Genomic DNA, 26,644 nt, shown 5'->3' with positions numbered 1-26,644 from the left:
AAGTGTTATACATGCACACATAGTACATGTGTATGTACCAGTGTGTAATCCAACTAACATGAAATACAACTGTGCAGAAATAGGGATTACATGTTTAGACAGAGATGCAAAAATACAAATCAGTAGTTCTAGAAAAGACAATGGACTTACTTTCCTTTTAATTCTTTTCATTTTTTCATAACGAATATTTATTACTTACATAATCAGTTTTTCAGTCTTTTTTTTTTTTCCCCAAGATCTATTTGAGAAAGTGTGCATGAGCATGCGGCAGAGGGAAAAAAAACCCTAAGCAGACAGCCTGCTGAGCAGAGCCCATTGTGGAGCTCGATCCCATCATCCCTGAGATCATGACAAGAGCCAAAACCAAGAGTCAGACACTTAGCCGACCATGCCAAGTAGGCGTTCCAGTTTTTTCAGTCATTCTTAAAAAATGAAGTCAAACTCCAGGCAAGAAGATGACTGTAAGGCAAAGCTTGTGTTCCACATACCATCCTGCACTTAATTGCAACAGCAGGCCCAGTGAGGTGAGAACTGTGGGGGCTGCACGAAGGTGGGTCCACAGTCAGTGACCTCAGAACTGCATCTAACCTACTCTTCAAAGACTGAACACCAACAAAAAAGTTACCATACTAGTCCTGAGAAGGCTAAAGCTGTAAGAAGACAGGTATAAACCCTGCACTCCTGACCAGGAGGGAATAACCCGTCACTCACTAGCCCTCCCTCCATCGACAAGGAGAACACTGGACAGAATCCATGAAGCAGCTACAATCGGACAACAGAAAGTGTGAGCCCATACTCCCAAGAGGTGGCAAATGAAAAGAACAAGCCCTTCAACTCTAGAGGCACTTTCTGCACCCTGATGCAGGGAAATGCGCCCAACGGGGGTGGGGGGGTCTTGCTGAGCTGAGAAGACAAAGGTCAGAGGTCAGGGATGCTGAGGGCTGCTGGAATTTGCAGGGCAGAGTACTAGAGAGAGAGCACCCTGCAAATCCACACAGAGGTCCCACTGGAGCCTTTGAACACAGAGCTGCACAACTTCAGGGCAAGACCACAGGAGGCTGGGCTGACACCCGCCAGGGCAAACCTGAAAGCCTAACAACAACCCAAGCTTACAAGTGTCTTGGAGACCAGCAAGTACCAACTAGACAGACTGAAAAGTGTTACTGAACACCTAGGGCATTTGGTGGAGAACCCTGAGAGGCCATATAGGGCTAAACCATCCAGAGGGAAAGCCTCAAAAGAATCAAGGGTGATCTGCAGGTGACTAAAATGCCTGCCAGGACAAATCTCATCATTCATTGATAAATGAGAAAAAAATCCAGACCATCAACAGGCAGCATTCACAAATCTAGCCAGGTGCTGCTGAGTGGCAGGAGCACCATTTGGCATCTAACCAGTATCTAATCATACATTCCTAGGGGGAAAATATGACCCATTAGAAGAAGAAAGGTCAGTGAGCAGAAAGAGACCCAGAAACGAGAGGAGAGAATTAGTATATGAGGACTTGAGAACACTTACAAATATGCCCAAAGATTTAAAGGAAAATGTGAACATAATAAATAGACATGGGAATGGCTATCAAAAATTAAACAACTTGGGACTCCTGGGTGGCTCAGCGGTTGAGTGTCTGCTTTTGGCTCAGAGCGTGATCCCAGGGTCTGGGATTGAGTCCCGCATCAGGCTCCTCAGGGGAGCCTGCTTCTCCAACTCTTCCTGTGTCTCTGCCTCTTTCTCTGTGTCGCTCATAAATAAGTAAATAAAATCTTAAAAAAAAAAAAAATGAAACAACCTCTAGCGTGAGAAACACGATCTATAAAATGAAAAATGCACAAGTTCACAATACATCCACTGTGAAAGGCAATAAAAACTACCCAAAATGAAGCCAAAAAAGAAAAAGACTGCAAGGAAAAAAAAAGGATTTATTGCCTTTTGGACAATATTAGACCGTCTAACATACATCTAACTGGACTCCCAGAAAACCACAATGGTACCTCAAAACCAATGTTAAAATGCCAAAGGTAAAGAGAGAATCGTTTAAGCAGCCTTAGAGGAGGAAACAGACATTAAATACAGAATAAAGATAAAAATCACCAGTAAATTCTCACTAGAACAGTGTAAGCCAGAAAACGGAGTATCTTTCAAGTGCTGTCAGTCAGGAATTCTGTATAATCACATTATATATAATGGACAAAGGCCTGGGAAGCTCCGTTGTTTAAGTGTCTGACTCTTGATTTCAGCTCAGGTCTCGATCGCAGGCTCATGAGTTCAAGCCCCACGCCCAGCATGGAGCCTACTTAAGAATGAATGAATAAGTATAAGACAAATACACCAATTAAAAGCAACAACTGTCACACTGGATAATAAAACAAGACCTGACTAGGAAAACCTGGAAGGCTCAGCAATTGAGTGTCTGCCTTTGGCTCAGGGTGTGATCCCAGGTCTGAGGATTGAGTCCCGCATTGGGCTCCCTGTAGGGAACCTGCTTCTCCCTCTGCCTGTGTCTCTGTCTCTCTCTTGCTCTCTCGTGAGTAAATAAATAAAATCTTTGTAAAAAAACAAGACCCAACTCAAGTGGTGTTCCTAAAAGTTGCACACTTTAAACATAAAGACACAAATGAACATAAGAGGATGAAAAAAGATACACCATGTAAACACTAATCCTAAGAAACATGAGGTGGCTGTGCAAACAGCAAAGTAAACGTCAGGAGATTAACAGAAATGAACTCAGCAAGGATAGGGAGGATGTGAACACTATCTGCCAACCTGACCCAATCAGTGCCCCACACCCAACTACTAGAGACCCTACGTTCTACAAAACACACCAAAGACGTACCAAGATAGGTATGTTAGGCCACAGCTTTAGTCTCAAAAACAAAACAAAAAAAATTTTTTTAAGATTTTATGTATTTATTCATGAGACATATAGAGAGAGAGGCTGAGATACAGGCAGAGGGAGAAACAGGCTCCCTGCGGGGAGCGTGATGCAGGACTCGGTCACAGGACCCCAGGATCATGGCCTGAGCAGAAGGCAGATGCCCAACTGCTGAGCCACTCAGGCATCCTCAAGTCTCGAAAATTTTAAAAGGACTGAAATCATGCATTAGAAATGACGAACAAAAAGAAACCCAGGAAATCCCCAAATATTTGTAAATTAACACCCTTCTAACACTTGTAACACATGGGTCAAATAAGACAGCCACAAGCAAATCAGATCACTTCAATCTGAATAATAAAATACAACAAAATTTGTGGGGTGCAGCTCAAGTACAGTCTAGAGGGAAATGTTTGTATTAGATGCTTGAAATGCTTGTATTAGAAAAGAAGATTTAAAATAAATGATCAGGGCAGCCTGGGTGGCTCAGCGGTTTAGCGCCGCCTTCAGCCCAGGGCCCCATGCTGGAGACCCAGGATCAAGTCCCATGTTGGGCTCCCTGCATGGAGCCTGCTTCTCCCTCTGCCTGTGTCTCTGCCTCTCTCTCTCTCTCTCTCTCTCTCTCTCTCTCTCTCTCTCTGTCTCTCATGAATACATGGATGGAATCTTTAAAAAATAATAATAATAAATAAATAAAATATCTACATTTCCACCTTAAGAAGCTAGAAAAGGCAAATTAAGCCCAAAATGAAAGGAAACAATAAAGAAATTTTTTTAAAAAAGAAAAATGTATAAACATTTAGATAAATGTATAAATAGAAAAAAAAATCAGTGACCCCAATGTCAAGAAAATAGGAAAAATTATATAGAAATACTTGAATTAAACACAACTTCCGTTTGGGATCCAGTGTTGAGATTTTTAAGTCACACAGACCTTTTTTCACCTTTTAAGAATGATTTTTAAACTACTACATGAGAAGTACTAGGCAAATTACTTTCCTGTCAACTTCAAACCAGACCCATTTTTCAAAGATTAGAAGGCATTTTAATCACCTAACACAACCCCAGTCATCCAATAAAATTAGGAAATTCAAGTCAAAGAAATCAAGCAAAGGGCAAGCCACAAGTGTGTTGCTCACAGAGCAACATCAGACACACCCAGGGGTCCTTTACCTCCCATTCACATCAATACAAAGCAATGCCCCAGAGAGAAGTCTTTCGAATGTACCAAAGATGAATTATGATAAGTTACACCTATACGTCCTGCTAAATTATTTTTTTTAGGTTCTTAAGGAAATCTATAAAAAAAGAAAATCTCCCTTTACTTCCTTCCATAAAGATGAAGAAAATTATTTTAGAGTAAACTAAATTCATCTTTTTCCCCCTTCTGCAAAAGAAAGCACATGAATTTCACTTCTGGTGGCACTCTGCTTTGTAGCATTATTGATGCTGCTTAAACTGAAACACCTTTAATAGTATATTCTCTGGGAAACTAGTTTGCCTGTACTGAAATGCACGGCAAAAAAGTCATACTACAGTAGAAATACACCCTCAATAAGGTGATGTTTTACAAGTCATTTCAAGTCACCTGCCCCAAATATTTTTTTTAATTTTTATTTATTTATAATAGTCACACAGAGAGAGAGAGAGAGAGGCAGAGACACAGGCAGAGGGAGAAGCAGGCTCCATGCCTCGAGAGCCCGACGTGGGATTCGATCCCAGGTCTCCAGGATCGCGCCCTGGGCTGAAGGCAGGCGCTAAACCGCTGCGCCACCCAGGGATCCCTGCCCCAAATATTTTTAACCAACTATCTGTGAGTAAAAAACAACATACAGCTCTGTATCAAAGTAATTAAGAAAAAAATGAAAAAAGGAAAGCTTCTTGGCTATGGAAAGAATAAGGAATGAAGTGATTCATTTGGGAATTAGCAATAGGATCTTACAACTCCAACTCAAAAGTTTTAGTCTCATTCAAGTTAAATTTCCAATTACTTCTCTATTCTGTAACTATTAAGCAAGTGGAAAGGAAGGTGGTAAGAAAGAGATCTAATCCAGGTCATGGATCTGTGCCGAATTTCTCCAAGAACTTATCTTTATCAAGGTCACTGTCAGTTAAAGGTGATCTCAGGCTAAACACACAATACTCTAAAACATCCTGCTGCAGAAGAAAAAATTATTTGCTAAAAGATATCTATAAAATGCACATTCACTTCAAAACCTAACACAAAAATACGTTATGGTCCAATAAAGAGATCTTAAAGAGTTTACTTTTTAAAAAGAAGTCTATAAGCGCTAACAAAATGACCCCCTATGATATCCTAAGATAGGGATTTTTCAATTTATCAAGGCATGGGCGGGATCATCCGGTAGCTTCTCAGGAGAGGTCTGGCCGGATTGGGCAGGAAAGCAAGGTGACTGGGCTGGAGACTGGAAGAGTCCCTACTCTGAGTTTATACCCCTGGCCCTCTCCTGAGTGACTGGCTCATATACTCGGGAAATAAAGCAATAAAATGCAAACAGTAAGTAAGTATATATGTATATAAAATATATATATAAAATATATAAATATAAAAATATATAAAATATATATAAGTATATATAAAAATATATAAATATATATAAAACATATATAAGTATATAAATACATTTACATATATAATATATATTATATATATAATATATATATAACATATATATATATTCATGCATACACACATAGCAGTTTTAAAGTAGCTGTTGAACCAACAAGCAGACCTAATGAAGACACAGCAGGGCCCAGTGACCAGGGGACAAGGCACAGCAGCACCATTACCATTCCAGAGGTGAGGTGAGACCGGCCTATCCCATGAGGCTATGGGCCTCCCAGGCACCTGGGTCTGCTTGCTGTTGCATTAACTGGAATAAAGTCACATCTGGAAAACCCTAAGATCCCCACTCTCCCTCCAAATGCCAAAAAAGCCCATCAGAATCTAAAGTAATAGACTCTGAACAGATTTGACAGCAGCTTCAGCATTGTGTAAGTGGAATCCGAAAAACACATATGCCATCAGAACTGGAAAAAATACAAACTACGGGATCTCATCAGGAAAGGCAAATTTGTCTTTTTTGTCACCATGTCCCAGCCCCAGAAGGGTGCCACAAATGTAAAAGATGCCTCGTGTTTCCTAAGGGAGCAACGCAGGACCCATGCTAACCCTGCTCAGGTGGACCGGGATGTAGCCATTATTCAAACAGGGGCTGACACTTTTCTTTTTTTTAAAGATTTGATTTATTTATTCATGAGAGACACAGAGGCAGAGACACAGACAGAGGGAAAAGCAGGCTCCACGCGGGAGCCTGATATGGAACTCGATCCCAGGATGCCAGGATCACGCCCTGAGCCAAAGGCAGACACTCAACCGCTGAGCCACCCAGGTGTCCTGGAGGCTGACACTTTCCACAGCACCAATGGACTATCATGGGATTCTGCGTATCTCACGAATAAAGACTTCCTATATATTAACTTGTCTCCAGAAACTATTTACTGCTCAGTAATGCACTAGGCTGACAAGAACACAGAAGACATGTTTTTAAACATCAACTGTTTTCTACTTTAGGAGAGAAATTTTTTTTTTCATATTTTAGTTACTATGTTGGGGGAAACCATCCAGGGATCAAGAAGATATGATCTCATTGCCTCCTCATCATCCATCCTGGAGTTCTCAAAGTTGTTCATTCCAGTTCTTCTCCTGCTGGTGGCAGCATCCTCACAGTTCAGGCAGAGGCCTGTGAATGTGCCTCTCTCCCAGGAAACCGGGTAGAGAGGAGCAAGCTGCTGAGGCCTGCACACATCCGGCCACACATCCGGCCACACACTCAGCAGGCGCCACAGCCCTTTCCTTTCTCCCACTGTGCTGTGTTCTTGAAGAAAAGCCATCTCAATTCTCCCATTACACACTAAAATCAACTTCACCCCCTAAAACTCCAGGATCTAGGGGGAAAGAAAGAACGGTGTACAAGTAGGCTTCCTCTTTCCACCCCGCTGTGCCCCAGTTAAAGAGAAGATATAGAACATGACCTCTGATGTCACACTGAACCAGTCTATAAGAAGGAAGGTTTTAGGTCTCAGAATTCAATGTCATAGAATCTGGGCTGTAAAGACTTTCAGGCAAAAGACTTTATAATTAATTTTCTGTTTCCTGTGGCTCTGATTCATTGTGAAATTCAGCGAAAACAGCGAACCAACAACCTTAACTACAAAGATATTATTAAGTCCCAGACTAGCAAAGTCCTCCTAAGGCATGCATATGAATCAGAGCCTGCTGAGCACCCTGGCCAAATAACTGCGTTTAAAAATCATGACACTAATTCCTCAAGGACACAGTTAAAGACTGTGATTAAAACGGTTAAGAAAATAAACTCAAAAGAAGTTCCTGAGCCCATATCACGTGACGTGAGCACAGAGCGGGACTGCTCCATCGAAACATGAGCAATTCTTGGGGTCCAGGAATCAGTGAGGCATCTGAAGGGCTGGGTACATGGAGAGATCACAGCTGGGACAGGTCAAGCTTGTCCTCAGCCTGGAAGCCTAAGACAGATCACACATTCTCAAGAACTGGGGCAGTCTCTGGTGAATGGATCAAACTTCTCAAGATCCATTATTTATTAAAATCCAAGCTTTACTAAGATCTGACTGCTAAACCTGAAAGTACATCCTTCTTTTCTACAAGAAGCAATCCAGGGCAGCCCCTGTGGCGCAGCGGTTTAGCGCTGCCTGCAGCCTGGGGTGTGATCCTGGAGATCCGGGATCAAGTCCCACGTTGGGCTCCCTGCGTGGAGCCTGCTTCTCCCTCTACCTGTGTCTCTGCCTCTCTCTCTGTGTCTCTATAAGTAAATAAATAAAATCTTAAAAAAAAAAAAAAAAAAAAAAGAAGCAATCCAAATGCCTGCAAGTCTCTATGTGCACAATACATTCATGCAGTCCAGGCAGACAGGTCCCACTCTCAGACCCAATTTCAGATCAGCAGGCTACCCATGAGCAGAGGATTAGAGAAAGGACTCCCACATACCATGGAGGGAAGCCTTACTCACACCATGGCAGGCTCATACGATCCTCTTTCTCCACACTGAAAAGTTATCACTCATTCAAATTATTTTTTGTGCCCTGACAGCGTTCCAAGTAAGAGGTTAGGATAATGAGCAAGACAGACCAAGGGCCCGTCTTTGTGGAGTTACAGAACAGGATAGGAGTAGCAGCTCTGACTGAGCTCCCCGGGGTGAGCAGACACCAGTCAACAACATGCTGACGTCCTCACCCTTCACTATCTCTGGTTATGACCCATTTCGTTCCTCAAGAACCCCCTTTGAACATTCCGTTTCTCCCGAGGAATTCCTCTCTCCAGCCACCAGGTCTGCAGCCTGTGGGAGCCTCTCACCCCTACAGAGGAGGGTTCTGCTGTATGGTTGCTGCATGCAAGGCACCACATGAGGTATATTTACCTGGATTCAGGCCACCTGGAGAAGGTGTTCATCCCTGTCTCAAAGTGAAGATACTAAGAGCAAGAAGCTTAGCACTGCATCCAGGTCAGTGACAGCAAGTGTGGCCACGTGTAAGTCCCCACCTTCTGTACTAGGCCACCTCTTGTCTACAAACTCCACAAGCAGCTAATAGAACCCTCACAGGAGAAGAGGGGGTGGTCAACACTGACACATACCTGATGAGCACAGCGCCTTGGAGGTGGGTTGGGGATCTCTACTTTGGTCCAGGTGTCCTTCTTGATATTGTAAACGTACAGTTCATTATATACAAATGTCTGCAAAAAGGAAGAGGGACTTTATGTCATGAATGACACCTCCACGCAGGTGACAATAAGTGGGAAGCGGGATCTCAATCACTTGGGAAATAGCTTTCCCCAGGAAACAGGTTTCCTAAAGCCACATATACCCATGCCAGAAGCCTGCGGCTGGGCCCCTTGGATCCTTTGAGATAAAAAAAGCTACCTGCCCGCCATACCTATTAGCACCTAAGATACCAAGGCCTTTGCTGCTCTGCAAATCATTGCTCAAAGTCAAGCCTGGTTTTTAAATGCATGAAAACTCAGAGTGGAAGACAAACACATGAAGTCAAATTCACAGGGATCTTGAGCATGGAGGGAAGGTGAACTCATGCTTTTATAACTGTTTCATACATAATTCTGAAATACAAGTCTTTCTAGCCTGCTCAAAAATGAAAATTAGCTCTACAATTTATCAGCACTTTCTGACCTGATTCAAAACAACTTCGAAACCTATCATGAGCATGAACAATCAACATAAATGAGCAACATGCTGGTCAATCTCAAGCAAGCATTAAGAGTGACCCTTAAGGTCACTAAAGGATCCTGGTGACTTCTCAAGGACTAAGTGGGATACCAGTCTGAAAGCTCAGGAGGTGGTCCAATGCATATTTGTTATCACTGCTTTAAACTAATTTTACTCAAAATGAGACCCATGGAAATTTGAAGGGAAAAGAAAAAAATATATACTTTACTTTTTGGCCATTGAAATATTCACCTCCGAAAAGGATTAACTCATCTTTCTCAGGATGAGCAGAGAGTGAGGCATGTAACCTACAAGAGACAGAAGCAGCAATTCAACATGCAATCCAGCCATGTAATGCCCAGCTGAGAGCCGGCCTCCCTTCCACCAGGGTGCTGTATCATATCCCCAAACTTCTGTGAAAGGGAAACCTGGCACTGGGAACAGAAGCTAAGGCCTCCAACCCTTTAAGTCAACCTCATGGCCAAAATACTAGTCTCTCAAGAGGGCCCTGGATCTGGGTGACTCACACAGTGTTTGGCTAAAAACCATCAGGCAGTGATGTGTCTAGGTGCTCCTAACTTAAATGCCAGATTTCCCAGAGCTGATCTATTTTACAGGTTGATCCACTTAAATCACAATCAAAACTGTTCTAAAAAGACCAGTTCTGGGATCCCTGGGTGGCGCAGCGGTTTAGCGCCTGCCTTTGGCCCAGGGCGCGATCCTGGAGATCTGGGATCGAATCCCACGTCAGGCTCCCGGTGCATGGAGCCTGCTTCTCCCTCTGCCTGTGTCTCTGCCTCTCTCTCTCTCTCACTGTGTGCCTATCATAAATAAATTAAAAAATTAAAAAAAAAAGAAAAGAACTTTAAAAAGACCAGTTCTTAAGCATTTCAATCTGTATCCAGATAGCTTACACCTAAAAAATGCAAATAACGTTCTACTTACACCAAATATAAGAACAAGAAAACTATAAATACGTGTGAATCATCTCTGGAGAAAGTAAGACAGTGAAGGGGGTGGGAGGGTAGGACAAGCAATTGGTGGATTTAAAATCCCCCTCAAGCAGCCTTCCCCAGGGAGTATAGGATAAAAGTAATTCCAAAAGATATTTCATAAAGGAAGACAAAGGCTTCAAAGTCAGGTAAGTCTGAGAAATCAGACAACTCTATTTTTCTCTTGGGCATTTACTGTACACAAAAACATTCTATAGGTTTAGAAAGTTTGCAGGAAAGAAACCAGTGTGATAAAACAGGACTATGCTGGGGCGCCTGGCTGGCTCAGTGGGTTGAGTGCCTGACTCTTGATTGCATCTCAGGTTATGATCTTAAGATTGTGAGACTGAGCCCCATGCTCAGCAGGGAGTCTGCTTGAGATTCTTTCCCCCTCTCCCTACTTACACTCTCTCTACAAAATAAAAAAAAAAATTTTTTTTTAATTAAAAAAAAATAGGACTACGCTGTGGAAAACAGTCCACAGTTAAACACAGAATTAGCACATAACCCAGCAATTCTGCTCCTAGGTACATGCCGAAGAAATGTGAAAACAGGGACTGGAATAGACACCTGCATGCCAACATTTGTGACAGCATTACTTACACAGGCCCCAAGGTGGAAACAACCCAAGAGTCCATCAACAGATGAATGTGGTGCATCCATACGATGGAATATTATTCAGTCTTAAAAAAGGAATGGAGTTCCGATTCATGCTACGACATGGATGAACCGTAAGGACATTACATTAAGTGAAAGAAGCCAGACACAAAAGGACAGCTGCTGTGTGACTCTACTTATATGAAATATCTAAAACAGCCAAATCATGGGGATCCCTGGATGGCTCATCTGTTTAGTGCCTGCCTTCGGCCCAGGGCATGATCCTGGAGACCCGGGATCGAGTCCCACATCGGGCTCCCTGCATGGAGCCTGCTTCTCCCTCTGCCTGTGTCTCTGCCTCTCTCTCTCTCTCATGAACAAATAAAATCTTTAAAAAAAAAAAAAAAAAGTAAAAAATAAAAGAAACAGGCAAATAAAAAAACTAGAGAGCAGAGGTCACCAGAGGCAGAGGAGGGGAATGGGGAGTGATAGCTCATGAGCCCAGAGCTCCTATGTGGGGTGATTAAAATTTCTGTTAATAAATTGTTACAAAGCACCATGAATGTAAGGAACCCCAGTGAGCTGCACTATTAAAAATGGTTAAAATGGGAAAATCTAAATTAGATATATTTTACTGGGCAGCTCCAGTGGTTCAGCGGTTTAGCACCGCCTTCAGCCCAGGGGGTGATCCTGGAGACCGGGGATCAAGTCCCACGTCGGGCTCCCTGCATGGAGCCTGCTTCTCCCTCTGCCTGTGTCACTGCCTCTCTCTCGGTCTCTGTGTCTCACGAATAAATGGATAAAATCTTTAAAAAAAAAGATATATTTTACTACAATTTTTAAAATAAATTTCAAAGGGAAACCAGTTGTTTCCCAAAGTTCTTTAACCCCCAATCTTTTTTTTTTTTTTTTAAGATTTTATTTATTTAATCATGAGAGACACACAGAGAAAGGTAGAGACAGGCAGAGAGAGAAGCAAGCTCCATGCAGGGAGCCTGATGTGGGACTCGATCCTGGCACTCCGGGATCATGCACTGAGCCGAAGGCAGGCACTCAACCACTGAGCCACCCAGGCATCCCGCCCTCCAATCTTATTTTCACTTAACACCTATTAAAATTTTCTGTGGGAAAGTATAAGCATAGCCAGGAAACAGCAATCCAAGTCAGGCCCAGAGCCCCCAGAGTCCCTGCAAGGTCCCCACAGCCCACACCACCTCTATCCCACACACAAGCGCCCTGAAGCACTGATACACCTGGGTGTACGGGCCTTACTTCCCCATTAAGTTACATCACAGCCAATACCTGGGGATACGCACACTCACAAAACTCAGTAATTTTCATGGTTTCTCCTATAACATGATGGAGGAGGAGGAGGCGAGAGGTTACTCAGGTTACCAACTGAATGATCTCATCATTTCTCAGCTCCATCAAAACACATTCCCAGCTGACTATGGAACCACCAGCAATCCTAATTACATCCTAACATTGAACCTGGCTTTGTGAGCACCACTACTTCAGGAAAAGTTTTAAAATGTCACCAAAGGGGGGTGGGAGGTGGAAATCAATCCACATTCAGAATGGCTGCCCTCAGAGGTGCCGTAAGGTACGAAGCCATCACGATTTCAAAGACTTACCTGCAGCACGTGTAACTTCTATGTGGCCCCTGTGGTAACATGTCAAGTACGGGGAAAAGTATACCCCATTTCCTGACACTTTTTACGTGAATACAGGGACAACCTGCAACTCCATTCTGCCCAGGGGCCACCTTGTCATCCCCCACCTCTTGACAGGTGGGATTGGGGCATGGGAACTGCAATCAGCCCCCCTTCCTGAAGTGCTAGACCCCAGCCTCCACTTGGGCTGGCAGCAGCTCTAGTAAGATCAACCTCTTTTATGACAACACTAGTAATTTGTATTCTGAGGGAAAGGAAGCAAATAATTTCTCAACCAAACCAGTCTCATTTGCTTGTGAAGTTAATGCATTTCCCCTTCTCTAAAGAACATGGGATCTTTTCTCGGGTCATTTGACCTTTCCTGTTTCCTAACTCAGTGCATTCAGGGTTTTCCCTCTACCCTGCAGTGGAAAATACAAGAATTACAGGGCCCTAATCAATTGATAACAGAGCTGGAATACAGAAGCTGAGAGAACAGGAATTGACACAGAGGAAAACCAAAGCCTGCTCATTTTAGCTCATCCCACAAGTACCTGAAATCCTATAGAAGACTCTCGAATTCTTTACCTAATTTACAAATTCATTCAAAATGGCTTAACATATTTATGTTTCAAAATCACCCTTGTCATTACAAAGAGCAACACGAAACTATGCCTGTGACACACACTTCTGAAACATTTTAAAAACCGAAGAGCTCACCGGGGCAACGTTCTAGTCCAGGAACTGTGATCAGCTAGACAACTTTTGAATGGCGCATCCCTGCTGAGCAACTGAGCGGGGCGACTGTGTTTCTCGTGAGAAGAGAACTCAAAAGCCTCACTCCCACTCTTCAGAAGAAAGGTGAATTTGAGAGAGTTTATCTACAATGGGAATGATTATTTTTTTTTAAATATATTTTTTAAAGATTTTATTTATTCATGAGAGATGGGGTGGGGGGGCAGAGACACAGACAGAGGGAGAAGCAGGCTCCATGCAGGGGGCCTGATGTGGGACTCCATCCCAGTACTCCAGGATCAGGCTCCAGGCCGAAGGTGGGTGCTAAACCACTGAGCCACCCAGGGATCCCCGGGAATGGGTTTTAATGAGGAAAACATTCCATGTGTCTGTCTACTGAAGAAAAACGGAGCCCATTTAAAGTGGTTTTCCAACATACACAAGAAATTCGTCAGAAGCTAGAACGAAGAGCCCTGGCTCACTTACCTTGGTGAAGGTGGGGGGCATGGTGTTTCCACGATCTGAGTCCTGGTGGCATCCAGCGTCTGGAAATGGGCTATCAGAGCTTCAAGATCTTCCTACAGGCAAACAAAAAGTCATACCTGAGACATGTTCTTAAACCCTCTCACACAAAAACCTGGGTCACCCTTCCCACTCTGTCCGACCTGCCCAGGGTCCAGTCAGATCTGGGGGTGATGACATGTTCCTCCCATTTCAGGAATACAGACTCTGACACTTGCAAAAATATTGAGACTGACCCTATAGGCAGTTTTCTCAGAAGTACACATAGATGCACGCACACTGCCTGGACCATCTCACCCAAATGCTCACAGTGTGCATAAAGAGCCTTCCATTTAGACAAGCCCTCCCTGACTTCCTGGCAGCACCTTCAACCACTTCTCACCAGGCCAGCCCTAGCCACCCCACCACACGTTTTGTTGTCTGCATCACAATGTCTGAGACTTCCCCTGCTCACGTTTTTATCTTGTTTCCACCTCCCTCCATCAAAATAACAACAGGTGAGTTCCAAGCAAGACCTGTCTATTTAGAACTGCGCCACACGGTTAGAGCTCAGCACTTATGAGCGGCAGCCATTCCGGATAAGAAGGGCTCTATTTTTACAACTGCAGAAACAGATTTAGAAGGTGCCAATTAACCTGTCCATCTGGGCAGCACTGGAACCTGGTCTTCTTCCTCCTCCCAGTCCAGAGCCATAGCCCTGCATCCACTAGTGATCACACACACACACACCCCTAGGGACGTGGGGCCTGCATCTACTAACACACACAAACACACACACCCAGGGATGTGGGACCTGTGCATCACTTCCAACCTTATTTTCCTCTGGAATGCTTACTCTCTTCCCTGTGCTCATGCTGGGATCTGAGATGTGTTCCCACCTCCTTCTTCGCTGCTTCTCCTCTCTCCCCAACCCCAGAGCCCTCACTCCCCAGTTCTACATTCCACAATGGAGGCAGATGTCCTTCCTGCACCTAAGAACACTTCCAGACCATACTGCCTATTTCCCACCCCACCTGCTGACTGCAAGCAGCATGGGCTTCCTCGGTTCCTTTCATCAGAACGCCACATTCCTCAGCCTGAACAGATACCTGCAGCCCGCCCGCCACCTCCCATGTGTGAAGTGAGCCCCCAGGATGCAGCCACTATATTTGGAATGGAGTGCTCCTTACCCTCATGAATTTCTTCATACTTTTAGTACAGCTAAACATGTCTCTAAGTGATACATGTTAATTCTTCACGTTTTTCAATTTCATGTCACCAGGATCATACTGTGCATTCTCTTGCAACTTTTTTGTTCCACAAAAAAATGTCTTTGTGTAGCTGGGAGTTTGTCCAAGGTAAGCAAGCCTTCACATGTGTAACCACATTGTGGCAGTTTCCACATTTCCCCAATACGCACTCTCCTGATGACTTTACACGAAACAGCTGACTTTGAGAAGGGGACAGCATCCTCTGTGGGTATGGCCTAATGAGATGACCAGTGACCTGGAGGGTTGTTTTGAGGACTAATGAAAGCAACAAGCAAAGTCCCAGGCCTGACAGGCCCTTTCCATAGAGCAGCCACTGGCATCTCCTAAGGACCAGGAGCTGCAGAGCGATGGGAACGCGAGTAAAAACCAGCTAACGGTTACTGACTGCTTACGATGTGCCGCGCACTGTTCTAAAATGCCCCACAAATTAACCCTGCCTCTGTGCCACCACCCCACCCAGGCAACACAGTCACGATCCCTACTTCAGCTGGGGGGCTGGAGAGAGAAGGCAGCAGGGTTACCCCAGGTGCCCTGGGACCCCCACCGTTGCACCTGGTCCCACTGAGGCTGGGGGGCTGGAGAGAGAAGGCGGCGGGGTTACCCGGGAGCTCCGGGACCCCCACCGCTGCACCTGGTGCCACTGAGGCTCAGGGCGGCAGCGAGGGTCGTCATGCGCAGAGAGCTGGGAGGCGAAGGGCCTCGCTCCAGACACCCAGACGCCGAGGCGCGCCGCTGCACCCGGGCCCTCTCGCCTCGCGGCCGAGGGAAGCCCACCGGGACCCGGACCCCAGCTCCGCGCACCGCGTGGCGCCAGCCCCGCTCACCTCCTCCTTCCGCGAGCGCTTGGACACCTTTCTCTCCATCTTGGCGGCCGTCTTCTCCGCCCCGCGGCCCTTCTCCTTTTTGCCCTTCTTGCCCATCGCGCCCGTCCGAGGAAACACCGGGACTCCCAGAGGGGCGCACAGCGCAGAGCCGCGAAGCGGCGCGCCGGAAATACGCGCTCGCGGGGGTCGGGGCCGGAAGCCGGCGCGCGGAAACGCGTCACTTCCGGCCCGCTCGCCGCCCGCGCTTCCGGACCGTGGGCCCCGGGGATGGCCGCAGAGCTGGTAGGTTGCTTGGCCCCCCGCGCAGGGTTGACCCGGGCGAAGGGTCAGGCCCCCGAGCCCGGGGGCCCCAGGCGGCCCGCTGCGCTCTGGGATTTCGCCGGAGCAGCCTTAGCGCGGGAAGGCCGCGCGTAGGACGTGGGCGGAGTGAACGACCGTTGTCGGCGTTACTAGGCCGGGTCGCCGGGAAGTGGAGCGGATCCACGACCAGGTCAGGCGGGCCTGTGCGGTCGCCACGGCGCGCTCAGCCTGCAGGCCTGGCCTCGGAGCTGTGACAACTGGTGAAACGGAGCCCCCCCCCCCCCGACCGAGGGGGCCGAGGGGGGCTGGCCTGGAGGGTCACTGACCCGGCGAGGCGACCGTCGGGGACCCCAGCGGACAGATGCGCGCGCTGCAAGGAGGAGCCCGCCGCGGGAGGACCCCGGCTGCCCTGGGGCCTCGGCCCGGGCCCACAGCGACCCCCACCCCCACCCCCCCCCCCACCCCCCACACCCCCACCCACCCCCACCCCCCCGCACAGAGCACCGCTGCTCTCCGCCGCCCTTGCTGCGGCCTCGCCGGCCCGCCCTGTGCTGCTGCAGCTCCGCCGCCGTGGCCGGGCGAGCCCACGTGTGTGATAGAATGACTTTCATTTATTTTACTTTTTTTAAGGTTTTATTTATTCATGAGACACAGGCAGAGGGAGAAGCAGGCTCCATGCAGGGAGCCCGACGTGGGACTCAATTCCGGGACCCCAGGGTCGCGCCCTGGGCCGAAGGCGAGTGCTCAACCGCTGAGCCACCCGGGGATCCCCAATAACTTTTATTTTTAAGGTTGACAGATCCAATCAACTGCTCATCCCCCCAAAATGTATAATACTTTACCCAACTCCAACCCTCGTCCGTAAACCAAGTTATTTAAAAAGAATTATGAAGTTTGGGGGAAATTATGGGAAGAGGAGGCTTCAGGCTGCCTCTTTGTCCAGCTCTGCTCGTGGATGAGAAGACCATGTGTGATGATGGGGGAAGTAACCCGTTAGAGGTTTATGAGAGGAGCGATAGGTGCGCCTGGGTGGCTCGGGTGGTGATCCTGGGGTCGAATCCCGCATTGAGCCTGCTCCTCCCTCTGCCTGTGTCTCTAGTGAATAAATAAATAAAATCTTAAAAAAAAAGAAAAGAAGGAAAGCTACAGAATTTTAGGCTCAGCAGGCTCCAGAGCCTCCAGATGTGATTATCTCAGTGAGCTACAAAAGGCCAAGTCCTTGATATTGCCCCGCTCTCCTTCTAGTGCAACATGGTTTAATGCTTTTATTATCGGAAAGAGCTTGAGGCTGAGCTGGAAGACCCTTGGATATGAGTCATGGTGATTTACATGATGTTGACATTCTCATTACCCAGACACAGAGAGGCTAGGACATTTAAAATGAGATCATAATCCCAAAATAGTAAAAAGATTAAACATGGTCCTATTTTAGTGAAATCATATTTTTGAAACTTTAATGGATTGTCTTAGAGCCATCCTGAACTGTTAGTGTATCTTTTGGGTGGTGAGGCGCCCTCTGCTGTCTTCAAGTTGAAACCCAGAGGAGAAAAAGTACCGATTCAACTAACTCATTACCCTCGCCACAAATAATCCGTGTAATTGGAAAATCCTCCCAAGTATGGTATAGATGTTTACCATCTGGGAAAGGGAGAATATTTAGCCAGCCCACCTACTACACAAAATTCTTGGGAGAATCAAGCAAAATAACGAAAAAACTTTAAAAAGTTTGGCAAAATACAAACTTAAGATGGTTCCGTGTGCTGTGAAGTCATGGTTTTGGGCTGGCTGGCAATCCCCTCATGTCACACATGAAGTGGACACGGCAGCATGTGACCATTGTGCCAAAACACGAGATACAACACGGAACTCAGCCACCAGCTTCCAGGAGCTTCGGTTCTAACAAGACAGATAAACACGACGCTCCTCATATGCTTTTTGAATGAACCGAGGAAGAGGGAAGGAGAGGGAGGGAAATCAAATGATTGTTTCACACATTCGTCCAGTGTTCTGGACATCTGAGGGAAAAGAAAATCCAGTTTCATTGCCCCATCAAGGCTGACAGCAAAATTCTTTCCTCTCTGGAGTGTGCTGTGTAATTTCCAAATATCTGGGGACCTTTCTGTTATCTTTTTCTAATTCCTTGATTTGAGATGTCTAAGGGTTTACCGCTCTCCATCTTTTAAATGCTGTTTCAGGGGCATCTTATGAATTTTAATATGTGTTGTGATTTTTTCATTCAGTTCAAGATACGTCCTAATTTCCTTTTTGATTTCTTTTTATGTCCCCAGGTTTACTTGGAAGTGTATTATTTTGTTTCCAGATATCTGGAGATTTTCCAAAAGCCTTTCTGAAAAGTTTCACTTTTCCTTTAACTGCTTTTTTTTTTTTTTTTTTTAGGATGTTATTTATTTATTTATGAGACACAGAGAGGAGAGAGAGAGGCAGAGACACAGGCAGAAGGAGAAGCAGGCTCCATGCAGGGAACCTGACGTGGGACTCGATTCCAGATCTCCAGGATCACACCCTGGGCTGAAGGCGGCACTAAACCGCTGGGCCACGGGGCTGCCCCCCTTTAACTGCTTTTATTTTATCTTCATTCTTGTTGCCTTCAGCTTTACTAAGATATATTTAGATGTTACTTTTTATCCTGCTTGGGTTTGGCAGGCTTCATGAAGCTGGAGACGGCTCTACCATTTTCTCTTCAGAGGATGCTGTTCTTTCCTCTTCTGGAGCTCCAGTTAAATACATGACATCTTTTCTCTCGGTCTCTGTTTCAGTCCTCTTAACTAATCTCCATTTTCCATGTGTTTGTCGCTGCATTCTGGATAATTCTTTCTGATTTATTTACTAGTTCATGGGTCCTTCGCTCAACTCCATCGTATCTGTCTTTTTGGCAGCCCGGGCAAAGCAAATTTAGGCTAAAAATCCGAGGAAGGGCTGGGATGTGGTTACAGTACCCCAGATCTTTCCTTCCCACCCTGCTCAGTACCGAGATGGTGTTCTTGTGCCCCCCCAAGTACTGAGGGGCAGGGTTTCTTCTGCTCCATGCTCACCTGCAGGCACAGCTCATAGGACCTTAGCTTAATCTGAAGTCCTCTTAATCCACTTAGATCCCACCTGGGCAGCCTTGGCCTTTATAAATGTTTTCCTTGCCCTTTGAGGCTGTCAAAACCAAAGTCAAGCATGGCAACACATGCTCATGCCTGGAAACAAAAGCCATTTGCAGTACCTAGTTTCAACCCAATATTTTTGCTTCTCCTTTCTGTTGGGTTCTGATGTGGTGATGCTTTACTCCTCGGTTTCTAAATGCCTTTAAGAAGCTCACTTCAACATTTATCCAGCATTTTTAGTTGCTTTGAATGGGAGGATTGGCTCACATAACCCAGTCTGCCGTGTTACAGCCTTACTTCCATTTTTTAAAAAATGATATCTTTCACTATGTAATTAGCACATACTAATTTTTAAAATTTGGAAAATAGAGACAAGTCTAAGAAGGAAACCTCAAAGTCACCCACAGGCTTCCCTTCCACTCAGCATTTGTGGGACTTGCCCGCTGACTAATGATAAGCAATGATCTGAGCTGTCTTTCCCTCACCTGCTCCCATGTTTCAGGACCTTCTTCACCCTTCTCTCTCCCTGTCCTCTTTTTCACTGGGTCCCAGAGTATCACACGAAGATCAAGGACAGTTTGTGAGTTGTTAGATGCAAAAACTGGAGAGGAGGAAATCCCAAAATCTGGACAATAGCACAGAAGATGGAACAGACATGAACTGTGCAGGATATGGTCATCACAGGCATGAGAGCAACCATTAACATCACGTGGACAGTAGTGAGTTGGTGAGCAAGTTGCAGTAAAGCCATGGCCTGTGCATGCTACCCATGTGAGCCTGCAAGTTCATGCCCTTTTTGTGGTGACTGTCGCATCAACATTCCCAACACAGCCCAGAGGCAGCTTTTCTGTATGCAGCACTCAGAGGCACTAGATGAGAGAAAATGCAGTAGAAGGAATAGTGCATATCAGTCCCTAAAGCTAAATCTGTTTTTAAAAAGGTAAGCTCCTTTGCCAGGTTGTTAGAGACGTTGATGATTCTTGAAGTAACCTGGTTTTTAAAAATCCCCATAATATCACTATTTTGAGTGTCTGGCTCTTGAATCCCCAGAACTAGGTCTGTTTCCAAGCTCCATCACCTCATCATGAACATACACTGAGGGCTATCCATGGTATCCCCTTAAATTTCAGCCACCTGGCTAGGAAGTTAAATTGCACCCACTAAAACCTCCTTGCTCTCAAGAAGGGCTTCTCTGTCACTTCCTCCATGGGGCTCTGATCTCAGCCCATCTGGTGGAGGCAGGTGTTAACCCTTTACAGAAGCACAGTTGTGAAACCTCCATTCTGGGAACAGAGCTCACCACATCCTCCTCTCCTTGGCCACACTAATGAATGATGCAATTCATATAAAAGATGACCAATTGAACAAAGAACTTCTCCATTAGACTCTTGAGAGCTGGGGATCCCTGGGTGGCGCAGCGGTTTGGCGCCTGCCTTTGGCTCAGGGCGCGACCCTGGAGACCCGGGATTGAATCCCACGTCGTGCTCCTGGTGCATGGAGCCTGTTTCTCCCTCTGCCTGTGTCTCTGCCTCTCTCTCTCTCTCTCTCTCTGTGACTATCATAAATAAATAAAAAAAATAAAAAGATAAAAAAAAAATAGACTCTTGAGAGCTGGTTCATTGTAAGACTGTTGTAATTTTGTTTCTCCTGAATGCTGAATCAGTGCATTGTTGCCTAGTTTTTCTATGACATGCCAGGAATAACAGTCACAGGATCTGATTTCTAGGTAAGTCAGGATGTTCTCCCTAATGCACTTCCTCTAATGATCCTGAGAGTACTAGAGACCCTTTGTGTCGGAAGGACCTACGTGCAGCAGCTCTCTTCCCCTAGTTGGTAATCTCCCTTCCACTGTGTCTTGTTCAGTTTTGTATCCCCAGACAAGTCAGGTTGTTTGTTGAATGTTAACAAATTATGAGTAAGTGGATACCTGGATGGCTCAGTGGTTGACGGTCTGCCTTTGGCTCAGATCCTGCTCCTGGGTCCTGGGATTGAGTCCCACATCAGGGTCTCCGTAGGGAGCCTGCTTCTCCTTCTGCCTGTGTCTCTGCCTCTCTCTGTGTGTCTCTCATGAATAAATAAATAAAATGTTAGAGAAAAGTTATGAGTAAACAGTGAATGCACGAAGTCCCCTAATGGCCGACAAGGGCTGCAGCAAGTTTTGTCCAGCACAGTCAGACAAAGGGAGTATCTCAGCGCTCGGATGCTTGAGTACAGCAAACTGCCCTATACACGAATCATTGGTTTCCAAAGAGTTAAGACCCACACATATTTGAAAACTCAAGTGAGGGATCCCTGGATGGCTCAGCGGTTTAGCGCCTGCCTTTGGCCCAGGGCGTGGTCCTGGACTCCTGTGATGGAGTCCCACATCAGGTTCCCTGCATGGAGCCTGCTTCTCTCTGCCTATGTCTCTGCCTCTGTCTCTGTTTCTCTCATGAATAAATAAATAAAATCTTAAAAAAAAAAAAAAACTCAAGTGAGATGCAGGTGAAAATAAGTCCAGTGGAAGAACACAGGGCAGATGAATGAGTTCACAGGCAAATTTTGAGAAGATGCAAATCCTGTCTTCCCTAGGAATGGACTTTTGACATCAATGGCTTGATGGTCTCATTTAATTCCAATCCTTTAAGAGATCTGCTGTCCCCTCCCACTCTGAACCACATCTCACATTTTCCTTCCTTCGTTTCTGCCCCACTTCCCTGTTTATTTTTTTGCCCTAGTCTGAGAAGGAAGGCAGAGAAATTGGCAGCAGGAGGAGACAGTTAACAGTGAAAACAAAACCACAATGTAGGTCCTTCCGGAAAGTGTGGAGGCTGACCCAAGGCAAAATCCTAGCACCAGGGATGTTTTGTGAAGTCCTGTGAGGGCCTCACGCTCTGACTCTGTTGCCGGGACCCTCCTACGGGGGCCTCTGATCCGGGCCCCTGACATCCCCTCAAAGTGTGTCTGATGTCCTAGTCTCTCAACTATCCTCTCTCTGCAAAGGGACAGCTAATGATTTTATGATGATGTAGATTACCCCATGTCCTATGTCCTTGGAGAAATGCAAAGTAAAACAAGAAGACACCATCTCGTATCATCTCATACCTATTAGAACAGCCAAAATTCAGGGACACCTGGGCAGCTCAGTGGTTGAGCATCTGCCTTTGGCTCAGATGATCCGAGGTCTTGGAATCGAGTACCCCATTGGGCTCCCAGCAGGGAGCCTCCTTCTCCCTCTGCCTATGTCTCTGCCTCTCTGTGTGTCTCTCATGAATACATAAATAAAATCTTAAAAATTCAAAATCCAGCACAGTGATAACACCAATGCACCTTTTCACATCAGTGTGTATATAGTGTCACCCTCAATACTTTCAAAAAAGTAGCAAGCCTTTATGACCAGTGCTGGGAGTCAGCTTATAGCTGCCAAAGCCCACCTCCTCCGGGACAGTAGGCTTAGTGGACACACTAACACCACAGTCTCACAGGGCCAGCCCGCCAAGCCCCTGGTGCCATCACAAGCTGCTCCATGACTGTGACTCATGCGTCTTAAAAGTGGCTTCCTGGCAGGCAAGCCGGTCTTCCGGATGTGGCTGAGGGTCCCACAGGGACTAGGAAACACCCACTGCCAGGCTGTGCGGCCTGCAGGGGGCGAACGTGACCCTTCCCAGGGAGAAGCGGCTTGGCCCACAGGCAGCCCGGCCACCTTCACATTTATATATATAAATATATATAGCCACCCAGGCTGCCCCACACTTATATTTGATAAACATAGGGGTGCCGGGTTGGCTCGGTGGGGAGAACGTATGACTTTTGATCTTGGGGTTGTGAGCTCAAGCCCTACGTTGGGCGTAGAGATTTCTTAAAAATCAAACCTGAGAAATATATATATTAATAAACATAACAAAAAATAAATTAAAAAACTAGCAAAAGTGAGAAAAGCATTACCACACTTTAAAATTACCAGGGATCGGAGCTTCTGGGTGGCTTAGTCGGTTAAGTGTCTGCCTTCAGCTCAGGTCGTGATCCCCGGGGTCCTGGGATGGAGCCCTATGGCTGGTGAGGTCAGCTCCCTGCTCAGTGGGGGGTCTACTCCCTCTGCCCCTTCCCCCTACTTGTGCTCCTGTGTTCACGCTCTCTCTGTCTCTCTCAAATAAATAAATAAAAATCTTAGGGCAGCCCCGGTGGCGCAGCAGTTTGGCGCCTCCTGCAGCCTGGGGTGTGATCCTGGAGACCTGGGATCGAGTCCCACTCGGGCTCCCTGCTTGGAGCCTGCTTCTCCTCTCCATCTGCCTGTGTCTCTACCTTTCTCTCTCTCTAAGTAAATAAATAAATCTTAAAAAATAAAATAAAATAAAAAAATAAAAATCTTAAAATAAAATTACCAGGGACTGGGACACCAGGGCAGCTCAGTGGTCGAGCATCTGCCTTTGGCTCAGGTCATGATCCGGGGTCCTGGGATCATGTCCCCCATTGGGCAGGGAGCCTGCTTCTCCCTCTACCTGTGTCTCTGCCTCTCTGTCTCTCATGAATGAATACATAAAAAAATTCTTTTAAAAAACTAATAAAATTACCAGGGAGTATGTGACCTGGGCATCTTCTCCCTGCCCCCGACACCTCCCCATTTCTGTCCCTTGACCCTGCCTGATCCCCCCCCCTCCTCACTGGGAAGTCACAGGGGTCTGCATTTCTTGCACCAATGTTCTTGAAAGGAAAAGGTGGGGTGTCTCATTTCCTCTTGGCATTAGACCACTCTGGTCTGCGGGTCTTGGGTGGCCATTGGACAGAGACAGTCTGACCCTGTTGTGGGCCAAGAACTTGGGCACAAAGGGTCAAGGGACGGGACGTCAGCGCAGATAGAGCAGCAACAGCAGGTAGAGCTTCCTTAGAGGTGAGGAACGGGCCCCGGTCCTGGTGGGCCCCCAGCCAGGCCCAGGGCTATGGGACTGTGGACGCAGTGCTCACAATGAGAAAGGAGCCCGGGAGGTGAGCATCACCCCACCACCCCCACCTCACAGCCAAGTAGCCTTTAGAGGCACTTGCAGGTGGCGGTGGCCTGTGTCACACACGCCCCGGAGCCGGCAGGACCTTCGTTTCCCCTGGCTCTGGTTTCTGATGCAACACCCCTTCAAAATTTGGTCATGAGAATCATCAGCCTGCAAAGCCAGGGTTGGCCAGTAGAGGGAAGCTGGGCAACACGGTCCGCTCAGCGAGCCCCAACTCTGGCAAGCCTTGCATCATCTCCACGTGCTGTCGGAGCCGGAGACAGTCTGGCCCTAGGAATGCAGCCTCCGCGGGCAAGCCCGGTCCCGGGGTGGATGGGGGCCTCAGGGCAGGCCGGCCGCCAGGGCACCCGCGCGGGAGACGGCTGGGAAAAGGAGCTTTTCCCCGTTCGCTCTCACCTCCCAAATGAAGAATGTGTTAGAAGCCACATCTATGTTTTCCCTTTGTGTTTCCAGAGGGGCTTGAGCGCAGACTTAGCAATAGTTTCACGGGACTGATTGAGAGGAGTTGAGCCTGCAGGTGTTCACACTCCCCAAAGCAGATCATAGATTGGAGGGGGAGGGGGGTGGGGGTGGGCTTGGCTGCAGCCCTGTAACACGGACAGAATCGGGGGAGAGGGCTCCAGCCAGATCCCAGGATGTTTGGCATCCCCCGCATTACCATAGCCTAGTGTTCGTGGAAACCTGCGAGTTTGTTTGCTCAAATGCTCTGAAGACAGATGGTGCAGAAAGGATCCTGACAGAAGAGGTAAGCGACGGCCAAGGGCTCAGGGCAAAGGCTGTTGGCTTCCTCGTGACCCTGACTGTCAACATTAGAATCTCCGTCATCGAAGTGCCGTGCTCCAGAGAGGTAGCCTCGCAGCTTCCTGCAGACGACCACAAGCCCTTCTGCACGGGGCTTGCAAGGGGCTTTCTGGCGGCTTCCGCCCTCTGCACACCTGCCTGCCCCTTCCACTTGCCCCAGCCTCCCAGCACTTTCACCTGCGGCTCAATTGGGGTTTGTTTTTAATCAGATACGTGTGTGTTGTCTTGAAATAATTTTAGATTTGCTGGAAAGCTGCCAAGATAGTTCCGAGAGTTCTTGTGTGTTCATCCTGCATGACCATGGCGACTTGATCGAAACAGAGAAGGCCACAGTGGGGCATGGCTATTGGCTACACTCCAGACATCATTTGGATTTTGCTGGCCTATCCACTAATGTCCTTGGTCTGGTCTCATTCAGGATCCCAAGCAGGATTCGACACCGCATTTAGACACAGCTCACTTCTCAGTGTGCAGACCCTAAACCATCCCACCCAGCTTAGGTCCTGAGCCTGGAGGCGCCGTCTGCCTCTCTCAGGAATTCCCAGCGTCTCTTAGGCGACATCTGGCTGTGGGTGAAGGCTACTGGGGGCATTCATTTGACATTCTCCCTACACCCCCACTTCGGGCACACACACACACACACACACACACACACACACACACTAACCTTCCTCTAACCTTTTAGGGAAACACTGGTGTCCTTATCACTCCAGTCGCCTTGCTTTCAAGATTCTTAAAGTATCAGTCATTCACTACTTAGTATAAACCACAGGCTGTTATGCTGTACGTTGCCGAGATATGCAGATGCAGAGTCCTCTCAGATGGGAATCATCTAGAATCCAGGGTGGAGGTAGGGATTAAAGCCTCTGTGAGAGTCCCCCTCACTCCTGTGACTGTGCCCCTTTGGGGCCCTCACAATGCTCAGAGTAGCATTTCCAAGCATCTACTTCTGGAACCTTTGTGCTAGCTCCGTTTCCCTGATGCCCACCCTCCAGATGCTTCCCCAAGCCCCACAGCCAAAGTGCTGACACAGGACATCATTGGAAACTCCCTTCCATGCAGCAGGTAGAGGCTGGCAGGATGAGTTCTTGGCTCTAGGAAACAAAGGAGCATCTCTGTATAAGAATATCTTACTGGAGGATCCCTGGGTGGCGCAGCGGTTTGGCGCCTGCCTTTGGCCTAGGGCGCAATCCTGGAGACCCAGGATCGAATCCCACATCGGGCTCCCAGTGCATGGAGCCTGCTTCTCCCTCTGCCTGTGTCTCTGCCTCTCTCTCTCTCTGTGACTATCATAAAATAAATAAAATTAAAAAAAAAAAAAAAAGAATATCTTACTGGAAGAAAAAAAAAAAAAGAGTATCTTACTGCAGCCGGACCCCTCCTTAAGGCCGGTCAGCTAGCAACCTCAATGACTTTGCCCAAACACCTCCAAATCATCAGGTTCGGCTTAAAACATCAAAACATGGTAAGGTGCAGAAATTAAAATGTCTCCCAGGAGAGCACCAAGGAGGTCACAGAGCATTCGTGTCTCCTGTCCCAGGGCCACTGGGCACAAGGGAACCAGATCATCTGTGACCTCATTCGCTAGATCACTGTATTTCCTCCTGCCAGCAAAATGGGGCCAGAGCGTGGGGGGCTCTGAGCTGAGGAGCTCTGCTTCTCTGAGTCAGGGACCAACGGGACCATCCGTGGGCAGAACCCTGAGCCCACCTCTGAGCCACTCACCCAG

At 47.0% G+C, this 26,644-nt stretch overlaps 1 protein-coding gene across 4 annotated transcripts in view; it reads right to left on the bottom strand.

Moving 5' to 3' along the window:
• KLHDC4 (kelch domain containing 4) overlaps window positions 1–15,905 on the bottom strand; it is a 57,180-nt gene extending 41,275 nt beyond the window's left edge. For 2 of the 4 annotated variants that reach the window (XM_038538091.1, XM_038538090.1), the window contains exons 1-4: window positions 15,723–15,905; window positions 13,613–13,704; window positions 9,380–9,458; window positions 8,565–8,663 (exon numbers count right to left, since the gene is read on the bottom strand). In XM_038538091.1, coding sequence (XP_038394019.1) covers window positions 8,565–8,663; window positions 9,380–9,458; window positions 13,613–13,704; window positions 15,723–15,818 — 366 coding nt within the window. In that variant the 5' untranslated portion in view covers window positions 15,819–15,905. Of the gene's footprint in view, window positions 1–8,564; window positions 8,664–9,379; window positions 9,459–13,612; window positions 13,705–15,722 lie in introns of those variants that run through there. The other 2 variants (XM_038538092.1, XM_038538093.1) reach the window with 2 other exon arrangements.
• Window positions 15,906–26,644: the final 10,739 nt, after the last annotated feature.

Source organism: Canis lupus, chromosome 5 (assembly GCF_011100685.1).
Source record: "Canis lupus familiaris isolate Mischka breed German Shepherd chromosome 5, alternate assembly UU_Cfam_GSD_1.0, whole genome shotgun sequence".
Taxonomy (NCBI): domain Eukaryota; kingdom Metazoa; phylum Chordata; class Mammalia; order Carnivora; family Canidae; genus Canis; species Canis lupus.
This window is presented reverse-complemented; position numbering and strand designations above follow the sequence as displayed.